This window comes from Biomphalaria glabrata, chromosome 16 (assembly GCF_947242115.1).
Source record: "Biomphalaria glabrata chromosome 16, xgBioGlab47.1, whole genome shotgun sequence".
NCBI classification, from domain to species: Eukaryota; Metazoa; Mollusca; class Gastropoda; family Planorbidae; genus Biomphalaria; species Biomphalaria glabrata.
The window spans coordinates 15,866,399-15,886,817 of record NC_074726.1 but is presented as its reverse complement, the minus strand read 5'-3'; the positions used below and the strand labels follow the sequence as shown (position 1 = coordinate 15,886,817).

Here is a 20,419-nt window from a genome sequence, read left to right as displayed (position 1 = left end):
TACATGTTTTGGATGTTCCTTCAAAGTTAAAGATAATTAACTTCCTTGTCCAAACCTCCCGCTGGACGACAGGGGATGGCAGCGAGCAGAGGCATGAACACGGGACCGTCGAGATAATCAGTCCAGCACACTAACCGCACGACCAGGCATTGCTGTTAACTTAATAACAAACAGATTACAAACTAATAGCCTATTATTGATAAAGAGATATATTACACATTACGGCATGATATCCAACGGATATGTAGGCTACAATATGTCAGACGAGCGGTTTTAGATAATCTTTCAGCATTGATTTGTAATCGAAGAAAAAAGAAGAAAATAACAGCTATCGTGTTTGTACTTCAATGTCTCAGCACAGAGCTATTGGCATTTTCATTTAAATGGAACTAGAATTAGGATGTAGATCTACCTAATTTAAACTTCTGATTTAGCACTCTAAGATCCATATCTACTAGATCTAGATCTAAAATATAAATTTGGAATAATTTAGATGTAATTTAGATTAGATTTATGCAAAAAAAAAAAAAAAAGGCCCAGATAATTTATTAATAGACTGAATGCAATATTGAATATTATAACATTGCAATATTGATCAGACGTTTGGAAATCAAAATCTAGACAGTCTAGAAATTGAAATTCTATATTTTGATATTGTCTATATCATTCTAAACTAGACCTAGAAATTCTAGATCTAGAATCAACAATGATTTTAATTAGTATATAAATATAGATATAGTTTTAAAAATCTAGCTATACTGTAAAACATCTAGATCTAGTTTAAAAAATCTAGATAAGATTTACATCTAACTATTATGCCTTTTTTTTTAAATACGAGTCGGATAACGAGGTTTAATAGGCCTAAACATAACTATACCGAGTTGTTTAAGCATTCCATTTAAAGAATTAATTCCATATGACGTCAAAGGAAAAAAATCCACTACGTCACACGGCCTAGTTAGACTAAAAAATGTCTTCAATACGAGCAAGTTGTCGAGTGCTCATAGGCATTGGTGCACCGAGTTTTTTTTTTTAGCATAACACTAAAAGAATTCATTTATATGACGTCAAAGGAAAAAAATTCATTACGTCACAATGGGCTAGTACAAAAAAAGTCTTTATTAACACGAGAGATTTAACGATGGTTCATAGACGTTTGTGCACTAAGTTCTAATAGAATAAATTTAAAGAGGATTAAAGGCGCAATTTGGTGTGCGTTTCGTCTGTCAGTCTGTCTGTCCGTCATGTTAATATATAAAAAAAAACTAAAAGCTATTGAAAATTTGATTAATCTTTAATTTTCCTTCTAAAACATCGCACTAGTTTAAAGTAGGCTATCTATAATAGATTGCTCCGAATGTTTGTATATATAGTGAGAGAACAAGAGAATTCCAAATAAATCTAGTACCGTTAATTAAATTTTTGGGATGGTCTCATATAAAAATTAGATGTACATAGCCTAGTTGAGAGATTTTCATACCATACTTTGGTGTTATGAAGTTGTTTTCCTTAAAAATCGGAACATAATTGTAACGATAATTTGATTTTGTCACGTTTAGCTAGACAATTAAATGTAGTGTAAGAGAGAAGTGAGATTTTACCATAAAAAGAGTTAAAATATTTTTATAAAAAATCCGGAATAACTTTTTTTCGTAAATGAGAAGAAGATTATTTGTTTTATTTATTAGAAGATGGATTTCAAACAGTTATATAGCGTTAGTAGATTTTTCATATCAAATTCGGAAATTTTTGGCGACGATTTGTTAGAAAATTAAAGTAATGTAGGTCGATTTCTTTTTCAAAACAAAACCCGGAACATTCTTTACCGATTAAAAAACTTTTTTTATGTTTCAGCAAGAAAATTAAATGTAAAATAAGTCTAAAAAGTGATTTTCAATAATCGTTTCTAGTTAATTACTTTATTTTAAATATTTTAAAATCATGAACAACCTATTGTTGATATTTTTTTTAAAGTCATTTGGCATAAATTTGTTTTAAGTTGAAAATACGGAACAATTTGATATCGAAAAGTAAACTATAGTGACGTATTGTCAAAGAATATAAGTGTAATATTAGTCAATTATGCGATTCCAAACTATCATTTGACATGATTTATTTTTAATAAAACAATATCTGGAACAACTTTATAGTTAATGAAATATAAGTCAGTATAGAGATTTTCATTTACCATTTATATGCTATTTACATTAAAAAAACCGGAACAACATATTATTGATCATGTGTTTTTGCAACGTTTAAATATGGAAATTAAATGTAATATAAGTTAGAAGGGGAAACAAATTTTCGTTGACATTGCTTTGTTTTTCACAAAAAAAAAAACCGTAACAATATTTTATAGATACTTAAAACTATTGAGATGTTTCGGAAGGAACATTAAAAGTTAAATTAGATTTTCAATAGTTTTTAGAGCTGCTTTTTTTTTTTTAACTAAACGTGACGGACAGACCGACCGACAGACAAAACGCATAAAAATAAGCGTCTTATATTCTGATGGGGGGCACTAAGCAAAAAATAAATAAAATCTGATTATTTAAAAAATTTTGAGGGAATTGATTCGTACAATGTTTTACCGCTGATTGTCACGCTACTGCACGATAATCGCTGCATGAAAAGTACATTTTAAAAAATTTGCGTGATATTTACATACAAAGTGTATTCTTAGCCTTTATAAACAAACATAAATGTTTTCTTATAATTCTAGCAGCTAGTTGACCAGAAGAAAAAAAACACCTTCAACTAATATTTTTATTTGTTGTGAACATTTCTTTTACATTCTATAAATGTATTTGACTTTGTGATACAGAAAATACACAAAAAAATTGTCTTTCTTTGTTAACATATTGTAACATTATCTTTCTTACATTTATGTATTGTTTTAAATCCATTTTTATGGACAATTTCTTGTTTCCTTTCATATCCGCTCCCTTGTCGTATTCCCATGCCCTCTAAGATGTTTTATTTTCAACTTAACTTAACATATTTTTTTTTGGAATGAAAAAGAAAAGAGACTTAGTTTTAAATATAACAAGTTTTAGGTATTATTTTTCATTTATAATAATTTAACACTGTATAGAATCCAAATTTAAGTAATGAAATTTAACTAAAACGAGTCAGTTCTGGCGTTTTCAACTTCAGACATTCTTATTCTTGGCGTCTACAACGCCTTTTTCTCGCAGTAAGAAGAGAGAATATTAAAAAAGGCCAATATTAATATGTTTTCTTTCAGAATGCACTATTCATCTTAATTTTTTTTTTTAAAGTTGACGGCCATATTAAGTCTAATAATAAAGAGGCTACCCTGGTGTGGCAGGGTTATTGTGTATAGTTGAAGAATGCTGGGTTCTTGTGTCCAATTAGCACGTAACAAACGTGAATAGTATACAAAGTCGATCTTGAGCAGACAATATGACGTTTATTCAATAATAATAATAATGTACTACACTTCTAGTTGTTACACCAAAATATCCAGTTGCAATATAACTACATCCGCAAATCCGCATAACTAACAATAAACAATAATAATATGTATCCAGCTCCAAATACAAAATAGCTATCAAAATACGTGTACTGTCTTACTGACTTCAAGTGACTACTCTCAACTTAAGTTCTTACTGTCCGTAACGAACCAAAAGATACTACTGACTACGACTGCTTAAAAGTTACTTCTCTCTTCAAGTGACAAAAAGATACTACTGACTGTCAGTGACCACTCTCTCAACCCTTAAGGTTACTACTCAACTAAAAGTCACTTTAGTTATTCTTACTTCCTGTTTCTATATCAGGAGTTTCACGTGTCTTTTCGCCCTCATGACCCGAGGTGAACATATAACAGGCAATGTTAACCGACACTGTGACACCTGGCCAATAATATTATACGAGGGACATATTAGGTAGGCCTCCATATTGCCCACCGACGTCTGTAATGGGCGTGATCTTTTTAAAAATATTCTTCGTGTTAATTAAGACGTCTCTGTCTCTGACCTTTTTTTTTCACACACAAGTTGTCACTATGATGAAGTGCAATAGTTGTACGAAATTCGACCATTTTGAAACAAATATCCAGAAGAATCACATTTTAGCGGAGACGTTTTGACCCATATTGTTGCATACGCCTCTAGCAAAAAAAAAAAAGTTAACATTTGACAAGGTCTTATTAGAAGATGAAACAACGTCCTCTACTTATGATATGTTAATTTTTAAAACATTGGTGATAATGTCATTTCTCTAATATTTAGATAAATTACACTGAAAAAAAACAACAACATTGTTTTTCGCCGCCCCCTCTTCTTGTTGTTGGTCGTTGGCTTGTCACTCCGAAAAGCTAGTTCAACTGAACCAATGTAGGCGTTTTACATTTGTAATAAAAAAAAACTTTAAATAACTTGAACAAACTTCTTATGTAAACAAAAACTCAGATATAACTGTTATTACAATATTCACGGATTCAACTTCAGATGAGAATAGATCTCATAGTAATGAAATAAACTGATATTTAATAAAAAATCTACTTCACAAGAAAACGTCTTTACTCTTTCATGTCTCAAAATCGTCTGTCGTGTCACATTTGCATCACTTTAATTTCATCATCCTCAACGCATAGCCACCAATCAATCGCTTAACCTCTTCTTACCGTCACCTAGGAAACACACACACTCTATAACACCCCTTTTAGTCTGGATGTTGCGCTCCCCCCCCCCCACCTTTCCTCAATTAGAGGAACTCGCATCCCAGGCGGGACCCACACTTTGAGAAACGCTGCATCAAAAATACGGAATACTTGCGCATTTAAAAAATAAACTAGTATATTTTATTAAATATTAAGTAGATCAAATAAATACCAAATATGGCACGTAAGTGATTACCTACGCCGATGTACTGGGTCAAATTACTAAAATAGAATAGAATATTTTGTTAAAATGGTATGAATTAATAACTGACATCAGGGGCGTAACTAGGGATTTGGGGGTCCGGGGGGATTGACCTCTTTGGGGGCCCCATGCATTTTGACATTCGACATATGACATGTGATAATGTACGCAAAAATAAATAAGCTCCAAATCAAATTGGTTCAGAGTATCATTAAACTTAACGAAAAAGTAATCATCAAGACTCTTTTAATGAATAATACCGTTGTTTATTAGTTAAATAATGCACAAGTGACAACTCTCAATTGATATCGCTTCACGTAATGCATTCTGTGCAGCAAAGACATCTATAACACCAACTACATCGATACTTTCTAGTATTTCTGACTTCACTGACATTAAAGCCATGATAAGCCTTTCTTACGTCATTGTGCTCCTGAAATAGTTTTTGATGAACTTGAGCTTTGAGAATGATCTCTCACATGACCTAATGGAAGTGGCCTGAGTTAACGGTATTCAGAGGAGATTGCAAGGTTTGAGCACACGTAATTCCCATATGAAGCTTGTTTCCTCAATATGTCTATTGGTGATTTTATTTTAGTTTGTTGATGAAAAGTGCTCGTGCATCAATGACATCATTGAAAAATCGATTTGCCATTTACTTCATCATACAAACAGGAAAAGTAGCACAGTTTTGTCATAAGCGTGTCTTCATCTAACAGGTGTCTTGGTTCAAGAAGAAACCCAAAGGTATCCATTTTCTTTCCAGCCTTTACAATCTGCCCTTCATCTCCAAATGAAATCTGTCCAGCACTTCTCTCGCAACACGTTTGAATAGCAGTTCTATTGACAGTCCTACATTAGAACTCAACTTCCCATCAAGTCTTTTCTTTCTTCTGGTTGTTTTGATTACAGGGAATCCATAGTATTCACTACCTTCTTTTGCTTTTTCGATGGATTGGGTTTTTGTCAGTTTGTCATCATTTTGCAGAAAGCATGAAAGGGTACTAATTTCTTTAGCAACTTCCCGTATATGCAGTCCAGACTTTTGTAGCTTATTCCGAACTATATTAATTGGGCGCAGGAGCTTTGACCAGAATTCAAGATAGGCAAAACATTCTTAATTTTCCACTGCATGAAGAAGATTCTGTGCTAATATTATATGGTATTACGTCATTGTTGGTTGTTTGTGTTTTGTGCGAAAGCAAAAGGATTCAGAGCATACAAAAGTGGGAAAGATCCATATCTCGTTATGCTCGAGTATAGAAATACTCCGATAAGTGGACTGCCGTATTTACCATCACAACTGCTAACGAGTAGAAGACTCAGGGAATCATTCCAACTGATCCCAAACTATTGAAACCATGATTAACCATCGGTAGCTCAAAATGCAGAGACATTACTCAACGAACGACAGATGAAAAGCAAAGTGAAATACAATGCAAAAGCAAGACTACCTAAAGATTATTCTGTCGGAGAGTTCGTCTAGGTCAAACATGGCAGAAAGCAGTTGTCATAAAAAAAACATTCAGCACCCAGATCTTACATCATAAAGACAAACGATGGAAAAACATACAGAAGAAATCAACGCTTTTTGAATAAGAGTTTCGATGAAGACATCTCTGGGTACTATGATACCGATGAAGACAATGAACTGCAAACTGTTGGAACAAACGAAACAGACAGTTAGGGCCTATAGACCAACGTCTAGAGAATTTGTGCCAGTCAAGACAACCAGAAATGGATGAATTGTTAAAGTTCCTAGTAGACAGGGCCGGCCTTAGGCCACTGCAGCCTATGCGGTCGCAGTGGGCGCCGCGCCTTCATAGGCCCCGCGCTAATTCCAAGTGTACATTATTAAATTAAACCATTATAACGTATATAAAATAACAGGGTTTTCGCGACCTCCTGATTTTTCAGGGCCTCCAGGAAATCTCATGAAAAGGCAATTTATTCAAGTCTCCTGAAGAATAGACGAAATTGACATTTTGGGGTGACAATAAATAAAAAGTGGCATTGGGAGCTTTCATTTGATAAAAATTTATTGCAAAGACGAAAGTAGGCCTATTTTCTAATTCAAAAAAAAATAATTTTGACATTATGCTTATCCCTACCCAGACTAAGCCCCGCGCGATCTGTTTCGCATAGGGCCCCGCAAATGCTAGGGCCGGCCCTGCTAGTAGATATCACTCTTAAGAACTTTAAAAGGAAGGGTGTGATAATAACTTCAAAAGAAAGGATGTGCTAATATTATATGATATTACGTCATTATTTTTTGTTTATGTTTTGTGGGAAAGCAAAAGGATTAGATGTAAATAAAAAGAGAGTTTCCATTGGAATGAGGAAAGATGAATAAAGGGGTAATAACTCGAGTGTGAAGTTTAATTCTGAAATTATAGACTCCAAACCCGAATAATGGACAATTTTAGCATTATTAAGAATAACTTTTAGATCTGTTATACTCGATTCTGTAAATTTTGCTTCAAGGTTAAATAGTTTTATTCGTGGCAACAAAGTTTAAAATGTAAGACTAATTTTTTAAAAAAAATTTGATCTCTGTGGGAAAAAATATTTTTAAAATGTCAACAAAGTCAACTGATAGACCTAGATCTAGGTTTAGTCTTTGTGATAAATTTAATCCAAAAATGTTGAAAAAAAAAGACACCCGTTGACACTATTTGTCAATCAAATATATTAATTTATGTATTTACAAATAAATTTTGGACACCCATTTGGCCCCCCCCCCCCAAAGGATGGGGGCCCCGGGGGATTTTAAAATTCTCCCCCCCCATCCCCCCCCCCCCCCTTAGTTACGCCACTGACTGACATGTAATAAATAAATAACACCGTTTTTAACTGATTTTACTACGATAACATCATAATTAAAAATGTATTTTAAACTTAAACATAAATTAACTTAATGTAGATCTACATCTACATCTAGACAAAAATATCCTACTCTCAACTAATAACAATTAAAAATTAAAGTCAAAATGGTTCTAAAATTGAATTTTTAATTACTAGATCTAAATCTACTTACAAAGCGGGCTTTTCGACTCGAAATAAATACCTATTACAAACAGCCCGCAAAAATTCAAGGCCAGAAAAAAGTCGGCGCCTATGTAAAAACACGTGGGAATCCTTCGCGCGCGGCTCTATTTTATTTTATTTTATATTTACAAAGTTTCCAAAATAACTTCGTTTTGTACGATATCGTTTTTCCCCCCAAAGTTTTCAAAGGATATTGGAATCGTTAGAATTTATATAAAATATTTAAGTACTTTTTTAAAATTATTAAACCAAAAATTAAAAGAAAAAGGAACCTTGTAATAGTGATTTGGCCGCCCCTAACATTCAGCCGCCCGCGTGCAGTGCACACATTGCACAATAGATAGTGGCGGCCCTGGGCCTAAGGGCCAAGGGATAGGTGAAGGTGAATTGACTGACTTGATTATTGATGTGTTGTCATCGACAATGAATAATTCTGCAAAGTTTCAATTTGATCTGAGAATGGAAATGGGAGAAATAACGTGTACAAGATTTTGATAAGGAAGACGGGGTGACGATAGATATATAAACTCGGTTTAAAAAAAATAAAATGTTTGAAGCTAAAAAAAAAAAGGCTACTTTAAAAAAAAAAATAAAGGGACACATATAGAAAAAGTAGCCCAGAGTTGTTTTTTTTTGCTTTGACAATATAGATACAGAAACTAGATCCAAATTACAATTAATATTTGAACGTTGTAACGACAAGAGGTATAGTAGTAAAGGTAGAATTAGGTTGATCTCTGTTGTGCTCTGATTGGTTACTTGAAATCTTGGCACGAAAGTGATTACCTACGGCGATGTGCTGGGTCAAATTACTAAAATAGAATAGAATATTTTGTTAAAATGGTATGAATTAATAACTGACATGTAATAATATTCATTTTATATTATCCAAAATTGCACAGTGAAGGTATTTACAAAGTGACCCACTTTAGTTATTTTCTGCGCTTCAGCTATTCGGCCTCGGCGCTGTACTGTGCTCATTAATATTCATGATGTTACTTGTGGTGTGTAGCTCGATATTTACTACTTGGATGTCTTGATGTGTCGACAGTGACAATTTTTGGCCTTATTCCAATTTCAAATAGCAAACACGTCGCCGACCGGAGGTTGCAGCTGTCTCCTAAATGGACAGTACGTCCATTATCACCCAAGTTTCTCGAGATGACGAGCTTCTCAATACATTCCCTGCTTTGGAAAAAGGTAAGTGAAGGAGCAAGTGGTTTGCAAAATGGCGCATGTTGATGGTTAGCTTGTCACCTGCTGGAATGTTAGCTGCTCTTTACTTCAACCGCTTTGTTTTATTGTACATTTTTTAAAATTGTATTTTGCATCTATCGTATTTTAGTAAAATGCGTTGTAATGTACAAAAAATGCTTTAACATTTGTATCAGAAACTTGTTTTTTTCTTTACCCATTCAAAGTCTAGTTTGCTGGAAATGGGGTCATAAGGAAATATGCTACGAGTTATCGAACTTGCTCCTTGTTTTACAATAGCCGAGTTTACAGTAAAGTCTACTGGTAAATAAATCACTAGTAGATTCTAGACCTAGATCTAGTAGTAAGTAGTTACAGTACTAAAAGTATAGACTGTCTATACATTTGCCTTGACTGATTATGGTCTATAATGTTTATTATACAATTGTTCAGTAAATATATAGATCTAGATCTACTAGTAGTTTCACTCATTCACTGTGAATCACTGAAAGAAACTTAGAAAGTCAAAGTGTGATGGCTAAGCCTAAAGTCCTAAAGCTATTTTTTGCATTATTATGATTAATATGATATAAAAATAAGTTATGAAATTTAGATCTACACCTAGAATTAGAATCTAGAATTCTAGACTCTAAAAGTACTTTGACTTTAGATTTTAGGGAGTCTAAATATCTTTTTTTTTTGTTTACTTAATTTATGTAATAAAGATTTTATCGAGTAGTAGATATAGGCCTAGTCTGGATGTAGGTCTAGAGTCTAGATCTGTTCTAGACTTGGTCTAGGTCTGTAATCTGTAGAATCTACTGTTACTAGATCTATAATCTTTATATATATAGCTTAGTAGGTCAGGTTCAAGCTCTTTTCAGCTGCGAGTTTTCGACCATCAAACAATTGAATATTCATTAAAAAAATTGTTTTAAGTCTTCTACTAGGCCAGAATCTGCATTTAAAGGATCTGTTATGTTTTTACATATAATAATATAATCTTATGATTTCTGGCTTTTGTTTTAGTCTGGTTACAATTTATACAAATGTAGTGGGATGGATACTTTTTCAGCCACAATGGCCACCCTAATATCCTCATGACCATTTTCGCGTCTTCTGTCTGCGCATAAAAAGGCAAAACAGCGTGGACACTGTCCATTCTGCCGACACTTCCTGTCACTGCAGATGGGCCTATTTCGTCTCCAATGCAAATTGTAACCCTTTTTGTGCCTTGTTCTTCAATGTGTGTTTTCGTATGGCTGCAGGTCTTTAGTGTACAATAAACAGATCCATATTGTCCTTAGAGTTTTGTCCATCATTTATTTCTTCTGTGCCAAACCCACCACACATAAAACTGATAAAATCCACCAACCTTTAAAATATATACAAAGTAACTGACTTGAAACATTGTGTCCATGATTAGGTAGGAAAAGTTAAAGTGCAAGGTCATTCTTCAATTAATTTTTAAAATGTATGTCAATGAGGATTAATTACGGTTTGAGCATTTATGTTGAAATTGAGTAAGTTCTAAACTTCCCTAAGCTGTTTAATATCTTTCAGGCCTCAATTGGGACAAAATATAGTGGATATTATGCTGACCAATTAAAAATCCTCATAAATAAAGCTTTATTTGCTTTCAGGACTTTTAGGTTGAAGTACTACTAATGACCATTTTAATTTTGTTTTCTTTTAAACAGTGATGTATGATAGGAAAGGGAAGATAATTCAAAAAGTTTGTTCTAGTTACATAGTACTCTAATATTAGTTTTTGTGTGTGTGTTATTTAGAATGATACTAAAAAAGTATATATATATTATATGAAATAATGTTTGCTACTAAAAAAGATGATCATTGCATCAAAGATGTTTAGGGAGTTTTTCTATCTTAAAGTTTTATTTTTATACTCATTTGCATTTTTCAATAGTTCTAGACCTCCCTAATGCTTTGTTGGGAGCATTTTAAATTAATCTAGACACATACAACATTAGCTAGTGAAGAGAGAGAAAATAAAAAAAAAATTACAGTCACAAAATAAAATTATTTTTCGGCCTGTAGATGGTACAATTTTTATGGGCAAGTAGCTTTCAGATGTTATAGCCTTTGTTGATCCTTTCACATTAAATTTCAGTTCGTTAATGTATATTGCTTTCTGTTACACATTAATAGTAGATGTGTGTTTCTTCTCAATAAATGATAACTAAAAAAATGAAACAATGGCAACCTCTAAGATTAAAATATATCAACCTTACTTCATGTCATAGCCTTTTTTTTTTTCCCCTTAACTTTATCAGTTTGATTGTGTGCTACAACAGATAATAGAAGTAGCTTTTAAGCCTATGTTTATGGTCATTTCTATGTTTGCATATCTATAACAATAATGCTAGTTATGTGGAGGGCGAGACTGATCTATTGATAGAAAGTGTATTCAAGAACTAAAATGTTAGCCAATTAGAATTCTGAGAAATATTTAAATAGGAATAATATTTTATACTTAGAAAACAGTAGTCTGCATATAAATAACTTGAGTAATTTACAAATGCCACAAGATACACATTTTAAACCAAAAGAAAAACTTCTGCTGAGGTCTGGCTGTATACATGTGGTGCAAAATTGGACTAAAGCTGACTACTGACAGACAACAGTTATGTCTGCGATGGATGTTACAAAATATGTAGATCACAGCTAGGACTTCACTCCTTAATCTATGGTCTCTTAGACAAGCCTTATTATTATTATAAATGTCATGTCCACAGAAGTTATAACTCCTATTGTTCATTTTGTTAAGTGGTGGTTAGTTTATAGACTTCATTGATTATGATTATCATTTTTTTTCTTTGCTTGTGGAATTATTTCCTCTATGGTTTACCAGCAGCATGAGAACTGATTCTTTTATGCTATTTTATTTTGTGGACCACACCTAAGTCATGGTGAAGATGTTAAATGTGTGAAAAACTCATTTAAGTCCTAGTCTTGGGCTTTATTTTCTTTCTGGATCACACAGCAACTAAATTGATAAGAACTTGATGAGCAATCAACCATATAGAGATGCATAAACTAAGTAACTTTTTACTCTACCATGCAAGCTATGACATGAGTGTCCATATTTTAAAGTAAAAGTTATGAGTCTACACTGCCTTAATGATTGGTAAAAAACATTATTCTAATGCAGAATTACTTTTAATTAGTTTGATCTCCAAAATCTGCTAACATACGGAATAAGTTGTTGGCAAGGCAACGCCTCATGTAAACTGTTGCAACGTCTAGAAAACATCATTAAAAAAGCATCAAAAATTACACTCACAACATTACCACATTTAAAGGAACTTTTTGAACAAACGTGCCTAAGAAAAATCGAAAAAATCTTGGAAGACAACGGCCACCCGCTCCATCAGAACTACGCCAGGTCGTCGCGAAGTGGGCGACTGCTGTCAATCAAAACAAGAACGGAGCGGTACAAAAACTCGTTCGTACCTCACTCGGTCAGACTCTATCACCGCCACTCATTGATCAGGGAACATGAAATGCACCAAGATACCTGTGTGTAGTCGCTGAATGAACTCTTTATGTTGTCTGTTGTATTTATGTGTATTTTTCTGTTGTGTTGTCTTTATATGAGAAACGAGTCCTTGTAATCACAACAAATTTCCGTAAGGATCAATAAAGCAGTCTTAGTCTTAGTCTTAGTCTTTCTGTTTCAGTCAAAGAAAAATAAATACATTATCAAAAATTAAAAGAAACAAGTCTTTTACAGTAGTAAAGTAAAAGTGTAAAGGTCATCTGATTCTGTGGCCCACAGTTTACGAGGGTGTCATGAGGGCAGTACAACGACCAACCGCCTTTACTTTTCCCCAACTAATGTCAGGTGCCCATTAGAGCTGGGTGGACTCAGAGGCGCCCAAAGATCCCGAAATAAAAAATCCCAGTCTTCACCGAGATTCAAACCTGGGACCCCCGGTTCAGAAGCCAAGCGCTTAACCGCTCAGTCACAGTGCCTCCTATTACAATAGTAGACAGTTGGTTATTGTAAGAATGACATGCAGTGTGAGCCATGTTACTTAAGCTACTATATTGTACTATTCAATGTTGATGAAATGATATGTGTAAGCTAAGACCTATGTTTACTAAAATTATTAAGTTGACACACTTATTTCTCTATTATGCAATCCTAACCAAACCTATACTGTTCTATAAATAAATGACCTCTCATCTCCAAAATATTTGTCCTTGTAGGATATCATTCGGGTTTGCACTTTTTTTTTTTTGTTATTTCCTGTTAACTCAAACATTTTATTTGTAATGATACACACAGTGAGTCAAACTATCTTCTGTTAAGACTTATCTTTTGTTAAGTAGGGCCGTCTTTAATGTATAAAGGTTGCACTAGCATTAGAGAATAAAACTCTTCTAAAGTGTGCAAACGTTTTTAGATTCCCCCCTGCCTCCATCCATCACCTTTTCTTGTTTAATTGACTACTAGTAGATCAGACTTTCTTCCTAATCAAAGTTTAAAAAAAAAAAAGGTCGAAAGTCTCAAGTAAAAAACTGAAAGAAATTGAATCCTTTAATGTAAGCTAAAATTGTGGGCACCTCAATTAATTATTGAATAGATAACAATATTAACTTTTATAAGTCCAGTGTTCCTTCACACTGTAGTAACGAACAGACTGTATTTGTCTTATTATTGAGTATCAATAAGATCACTTGTGTATATATGAGCGCATTGGTAAGACGCAATCTTTCTTTTATTAATAGGTATCTAAAGTAAGTATATACTAATTGGAACATAAATTAGGAATTATAATAAAAACAAATTTGTTTAGATTACTTGTTGTATTGTATTGTAGTTACGAGAGGTCTCTCCCCCCCCCCCCCCCCCCAATAAGATATTGCCTGTATAAAACTATAACCTTCTTGTAGGTCTAGACATTCTCGTGTAAATCTACTAGTCTCTTTGACATTAATACAAATGACTCATCTAAAAACGTTATCCCCTTCATTCGCGCTATACCAAAAGGAAGAGCGCCTCTGATTTTCTTGTGAAATATCTTGGCTAAAAATCTCGATCCAACGATAGGAAGCTGCGTTAAGTTAAGACATCAACCATATTATACCAAGGTTTCAAATCATTAACAAAATACCGGTATGTTAATCGCGCAAAGATTTCATAACTTTTCTGTTTTAGTAATCACTGGCATTTTGCGTCTCGAGAGACGATCTATGCAACTTCTTGTGTTAGTAAAGAGGCCTATCCTTGATACACAGGTTGGGCATCTGTACTCACCAGTCGCTGTTGCAATTTCTCCCTTATTTCTACTTCTGTTGCGTGTGGCATCTGCAATCTGGAACCTTTCCTTTATGCTCGCTCTCCATGTGGATCTATCTAGTGCCGCTTTTCCACAACTGTTAGTGTCGTTTTTTGAAGAGCGTCATCAGTATACCTTAAAAGTCGACTATTAGCGGGTCTCAATTAGATCACCCTACAGAATGTCTTGTCGAAGTCGGCCTTGTGGAATTCTGTGAACATGACCAAGCCAGCCGAGGCGTCTACTGCTGATAACAGAGCGGATGCCCCGGCACCCCGCTCTTCGCAGCACTTCCTCAATGGCTTTTTTATCTTGCCACCTTATTTGAAAAATCGACCCTTAAGCATCGAGGTAGAAGATATTGAGTTGTTTTTTTTCTGCTGACTAGGTTGACCATGTTTCACTACCGTATAGCAGAGTGCTCAACACACGTGTCCGTTAGACTATGGCTTTGGTATTGTAACTCAGCAAGATATTGTCTTACGCCCTTTTATGCAGCCTCGGCATGGTGCCCGTTGCCTTGGCTATCCTATTGTTGACGTCTTTAAACAGTAGTACATCAATGGAGATAATGGAGCTAAGATATCAAAAATGGTCAACAATTTCCAGTGGTTGGTCATTAATGGTTACGTGCCGTATTTAGTTTAAGTAAGCATCATCTTGTTTTGAATATTTTTTGGGATGAAAAGCAAATCCGTGAAATCCCTTGCGAAGTTTTTTTTTCTTGTCGTTATTATCACTATGGATCGAATAAAAATAGTCTCATTGTCTAGTCGATCTCTATGTTGTGGTTTATGGCCCTGTGTTAATGCGCAGATATGAATTGGAAACTATTTGGAACTATTATGTAGTTGGATCGAGACAATGTTTGTGAATCAAACATTCAAATCGCACTAAGCATCCTAGTTCTTTCTAGATTTGCCTTTTCATCTAAATTACTTTATGTGAGGTCGACATAAAGTGACTGACCATTCACTCCCCACCCGGCCAATAGCTTTACACATAATTACGCACTCAGCATGAGGTAATCTTGCTACCTTTATGGCCTTGGTATAGCTTAGGTAAACAGAGCGTACGTTCTTAAACTGTTTCTAGCAACATTGTGAAACATATCGGTATGTACTGTGTACAAAACTGTTTCTAGCAACATTGTGAAACATATCGGTATGTACTGTGTACAAAACTGTTTCTAGCAACATTGTGAAACATTTCGGTATGTACTGTGTACAAAACTGTTCAAAACATAAAGACATTTTCTGGTCGAGCTTTAGACAGAGTTTGTTGAGATGTCTCTACTTTTTGTTTCTTGGTGAAAGATTGAAGAGCTTGCAATCTGGGAAGTGCTGAAGTAGAAAAGTACTGACTCAAAATGCATCCCATGAACTAAATAGTTGGTCTCCTGTCTCTGTGATGCCTGTAGGTTCAACTAAGCTTAGCCTTGAAAATAGTGTTTGTATTCCCGTGAAATCAATTCCATTGATCTAGATGTGAAGTGACAGAATATAGGTCTACATTATTTAACAAGTAACATAAACACAAATAATTTGTTAAAACAAGCAAATAAAAAAAAATCCTTAAAATAAAAACAACAAAGCTTATTAAAGGGGAATAACTTCGCCCTTAAAAATATATCTATCAATAATGTACAAGTTCTTTCCCTTATTCGATATCAAACAAAATAATTTACAAATAATTAATTGACTAATTGGTTATTTTTTAAATTGATTTTTGTTTTGTTAGGTACAATAAATGATTAAGTTTCAACGTGATGGAGAAATAGCGTTAACAATTATTTAATGAGAATAAACCCAACAAATTTAGCCAAATCTGTGAATTAGTTTCCCTTGTTGGTATCAAACAAAATAATTACTTGCCAGTAATTAATTGGCTAATTGTTTACTTTTTTTTTAGTGATTCTTGTCTTATCTATGCTAATAATTATGCGAAGTTTCAACTTGATCCGAGAATGGCGGTGGAAGAAATAACTTGTGCACACTTTTTACCAGACAGAAAGACACAGTGAGTTTATATAAGCTGTTGAAACACCCTCCTTTATCAATCTGATGACTTTTTGTAAGAGCCATTACTTAGCTCTCAATAACTAATGTATAATTTTATTACCCTGTCCAATACCTCCTCCCCATTTTTTACGACAAAAATTCTGATTACGCCCATGTATAAACCTACGGTATAGTTTCGGTATAGAAATTTCTGGTTTTGGTGACTTATATCCAGATTTGGAAACGGTAACAGACAGTAGTCTAGACTGGAAAATGTTTATTGATTTTTACGATAAACTAAGCAATGTCAAGGACACTAAATTGAATTTCATTATTGCCAACTAAATAAAAACAAAGAATAAAATTGAGCTCTAATTTTACCAAATAGACTATAGAATGAAAGTCAGTTGTTTCCTCCAGAATGAAGTTATTCTGTGGGAGAGCTTAGAACATGTGATTCTACAGTGCTAAAAAGTACTAGATCTATCGTATGGGACCTGTACAGTGAGAAACAAAGGTTATCAACACTTCCTGTATTTTTGTTCATTAATACACCAAAAATCTAGGAGTGATCCTTAAAGGATTACGGGCACGACATGGCCTAAATTGTGCCTAAACTCAAACCCAAAAATCTAGTGAATAATAGTTTGCCCTCGATGTAGGAAAATTCCGTTAGATATTGTTTTGATATTGTGTATTACTAAATTGTATGAGTGTTACTATATTGTCACACATTGATTCTGGCTTTTTGAATCAAACTTCTTGTGTCTCCTCTCCTTAGCTCCCCCCCCCCCCTCCTTTCGAATAGATGGTTATTAACCAGAGTTCTTGTTTATATAAAGATCAATGGGGAAAAACTTAGTGGGTTGTGGGTTTACCTGTACTGTGTGTCTTACCCACATAGTGTGTGTTTGGACGATCACTTCTGTAGCGTTCATCTGCAAGAGTGATTGTTGCGGTTCTTGCGTAAGATAGTCTACTAATATTAACGAATAGCTCGTTGGGCGCCTTTTCCCTAGCAGATTTGTGCATGTGGGTCTCTGTATGCGACGCTCTCCTATCCCCACCCCCTCAACATCACACGTACAGCGAGAACCCGACTTAATGTGGAGTAATTAGCAGTGTTCATATATCTTGTTTAGAAACTGCTGCTTCTCTTAACTGGCTCTAATTGGCTAGTCAAAACATCACGTGATAGTGGCTAATACACTTGTACTGCTCAATAGAAGCGTGATAATAGGGGCAGAAATGCCAAGACTTGAAACTGTTTTATAAACAACGTTTCACGAAGGTCAGCAATTCTCAAACTCCATTCAACTGAACGGATCTCTTTACACCTTGAGAAGATACAATGTCAGGGATGTTGCAATTCTCAAACTCCATTCAACTGAACGGATCTCTTTACACCTTGAGAAGATACAATGTCAGGGATGTTGCAATTCTCAAATTCCATTCAACTGAACGGATCTCTTTACACCTTGAGAAGATACAATGTCAGGGATGTTGCAATTCTCAAACTCCATTCAACTGAACGGATCTCTTTACACCTTGAGAAGATACAATGTCAGGGATGTTGCAATTCTCAAACTCCATTCAACTGAACGGATCTCTTTACACCTTGAGAAGATACAATGTCAGGGATGTTGCAATTCTCAAATTCCATTCAACTGAACGGATCTCTTTACACCTTGAGAAGATACAATGTCAGGGATGTTGCAATTCTCAAACTCCATTCAACTGAACGGATCTCTTTACACCTTGAGAAGATACAATGTCAGGGATGTTGCAATTCTCAAACTCCATTCAACTGAACGGATCTCTTTACACCTTGAGAAGATACAATGTCAGGGATGTTGCAATTCTCAAACTCCATTCAACTGAACGGATCTCTTTACACCTTGAGAAGATACAATGTCAGGGATGTTGCAATTCTCAAACTCCATTCAACTGAACGGATCTCTTTACACCTTGAGAAGATACAATGTCAGGGATGTTGCAATTCTCAAACTCCATTCAACTGAACGGATCTCTTTACACCTTGAGAAGATACAATGTCAGGGATGTTGCAATTCTCAAACTCCATTCAACTGAACTGATCTCTTTACACCTTGAGAAGATACAATGTCAGGGATGTTGCAATTCTCAAACTCCATTCAACTGAACGGATCTCTTTACACCTTGAGAAGATACAATGTCAGGGATGTTGCAATTCTCAAACTCCATTCAACTGAACGGATCTCTTTACACCTTGAGAAGATACAATGTCAGGGATGTTGCAATTCTCAAACTCCATTCAACTGAACTGATCTCTTTACACCTTGAGAAGATACAATGTCAGGGATGTTGCAATTCTCAAACTCCATTCAACTGAACGGATCTCTTTACACCTTGAGAAGATACAATGTCAGGGATGTTGCAATTCTCAAACTCCATTCAACTGAACGGATCTCTTTACACCTTGAGAAGATACAATGTCAGGGATGTTGCAATTCTCAAACTCCATTCAACTGAACGGATCTCTTTACACCTTGAGAAGATACAATGTCAGGGATGTTGCAATTCTCAAACTCCATTCAACTGAACTGATCTCTTTACACCTTGAGAAGATACAATGTCAGGGATGTTGCAATTCTCAAACTCCATTCAACTGAACGGATCTCTTTACACCTTGAGAAGATACAATGTCAGGGATGTTGCAATTCTCAAACTCCATTCAACTGAACGGATCTCTTTACACATTGAGAAGATACAATGTCAGGGATGTTGCAATTCTCAAACTCCATTCAACTGAACGGATCTCTTTACACCTTGAGAAGATACAATGTCAGGGATGTTGCAATTCTCAAACTCCATTCAACTGAACGGATCTCTTTACACCTTGAGAAGATACAATGTCAGGGATGTTGCAATTCTCAAACTCCATTCAACTGAACTGATCTCTTTACACCTTGAGAAGATACAATGGCAGGGATGTTGCAATTCTCAAACTCCATTCAACTGAACTGATCTCTTTACACCTTGAGAAGATACAATGGCAGGGATGTTGCAATTCTCAAACTCCATTCAACTGAACGGATCTCTTTACACCTTGAGGAAATACAATGGCAGGGATGTTGCAACACACCTAGGCTGATTTACTATGCATTCTAGTGAATTTTGATGTGCTCTAGTACTTTGATAGAGTATTTTTTACTCTCTTGTATCTAAAAAAAAAAAGCTTTGTGCTATATGTAGGAACAAATGGTATAACAATCTCTTTTTTTTTTTTTAAATACTTGTATTTCAAGCGAGCAGCATAGTGCAACATCTACGGGAGAATGGGGAAAAAAAGAGGGTAAAAATGTATATGAGGAGGGGGGGGGTATTTTATAGGACGCTTCGTCAAGGAAACCGCTAGAAGCCCACCCCGCCGCTCACTTCTGTTCCTTACCTGTGCCAGTGGTGATGGGCCTCACTCATAAGCATCTTCCTGTCTGGAACACGGCAACACTAGACTCTATGACTCAGGATCCTCGCGCCGCTTCCCTACCCACTCCGCTTTGTTGTCTCTATTTTCTCATGATTCAGTTGTACTATTATTATTTCGACATTTACCTCTCTATATCTATAACTATACACTCCACCCACCGACAATTTCTAGTTTCAAACTTCAAAATTATATTTACAACTAAATTACTGGGAAAATAACCCCGTTTTAAGGTCAGTCTCCAGTTTATTTCACAAGATCAACCCTTCAAGTCTGTGTTATCTAGGAAATATTTACAACGGGCTATTGTAAGACCGTTCAAGCAGTCTTCGAGCTATCAGATGAGTTCCGGACGTCTTGTCACGTGACCGATACTGGTGGTTATTAGTACTTTGTAGCCTCTTCCTTCTCTTCTCACGACTGTGTGTTAGAATACCTTGAAAGGTTACAAGACTATACTCTACTTCCACACTAATAATACATGGGCTGCTTTTATCTCCAGCCTTTTGTAACCTG

The 20,419-nt window shown here is 34.9% G+C and overlaps 1 protein-coding gene across 1 annotated transcript in view; it reads left to right on the top strand.

Moving 5' to 3' along the window:
• The first annotated feature begins 8,650 nt into the window (after nucleotides 1-8,650).
• The window catches only part of LOC106063411 (carboxy-terminal domain RNA polymerase II polypeptide A small phosphatase 1-like), a 45,305-nt gene continuing 33,536 nt past the window's right edge, over nucleotides 8,651-20,419 (top strand). The window contains exon 1 of the mRNA XM_013221765.2: nucleotides 8,651-9,137. Within this exon, the coding sequence (XP_013077219.1) occupies nucleotides 9,062-9,137 (76 nt within the window). The 5' untranslated portion in view covers nucleotides 8,651-9,061. The remainder of the gene's footprint in view (nucleotides 9,138-20,419) is intronic.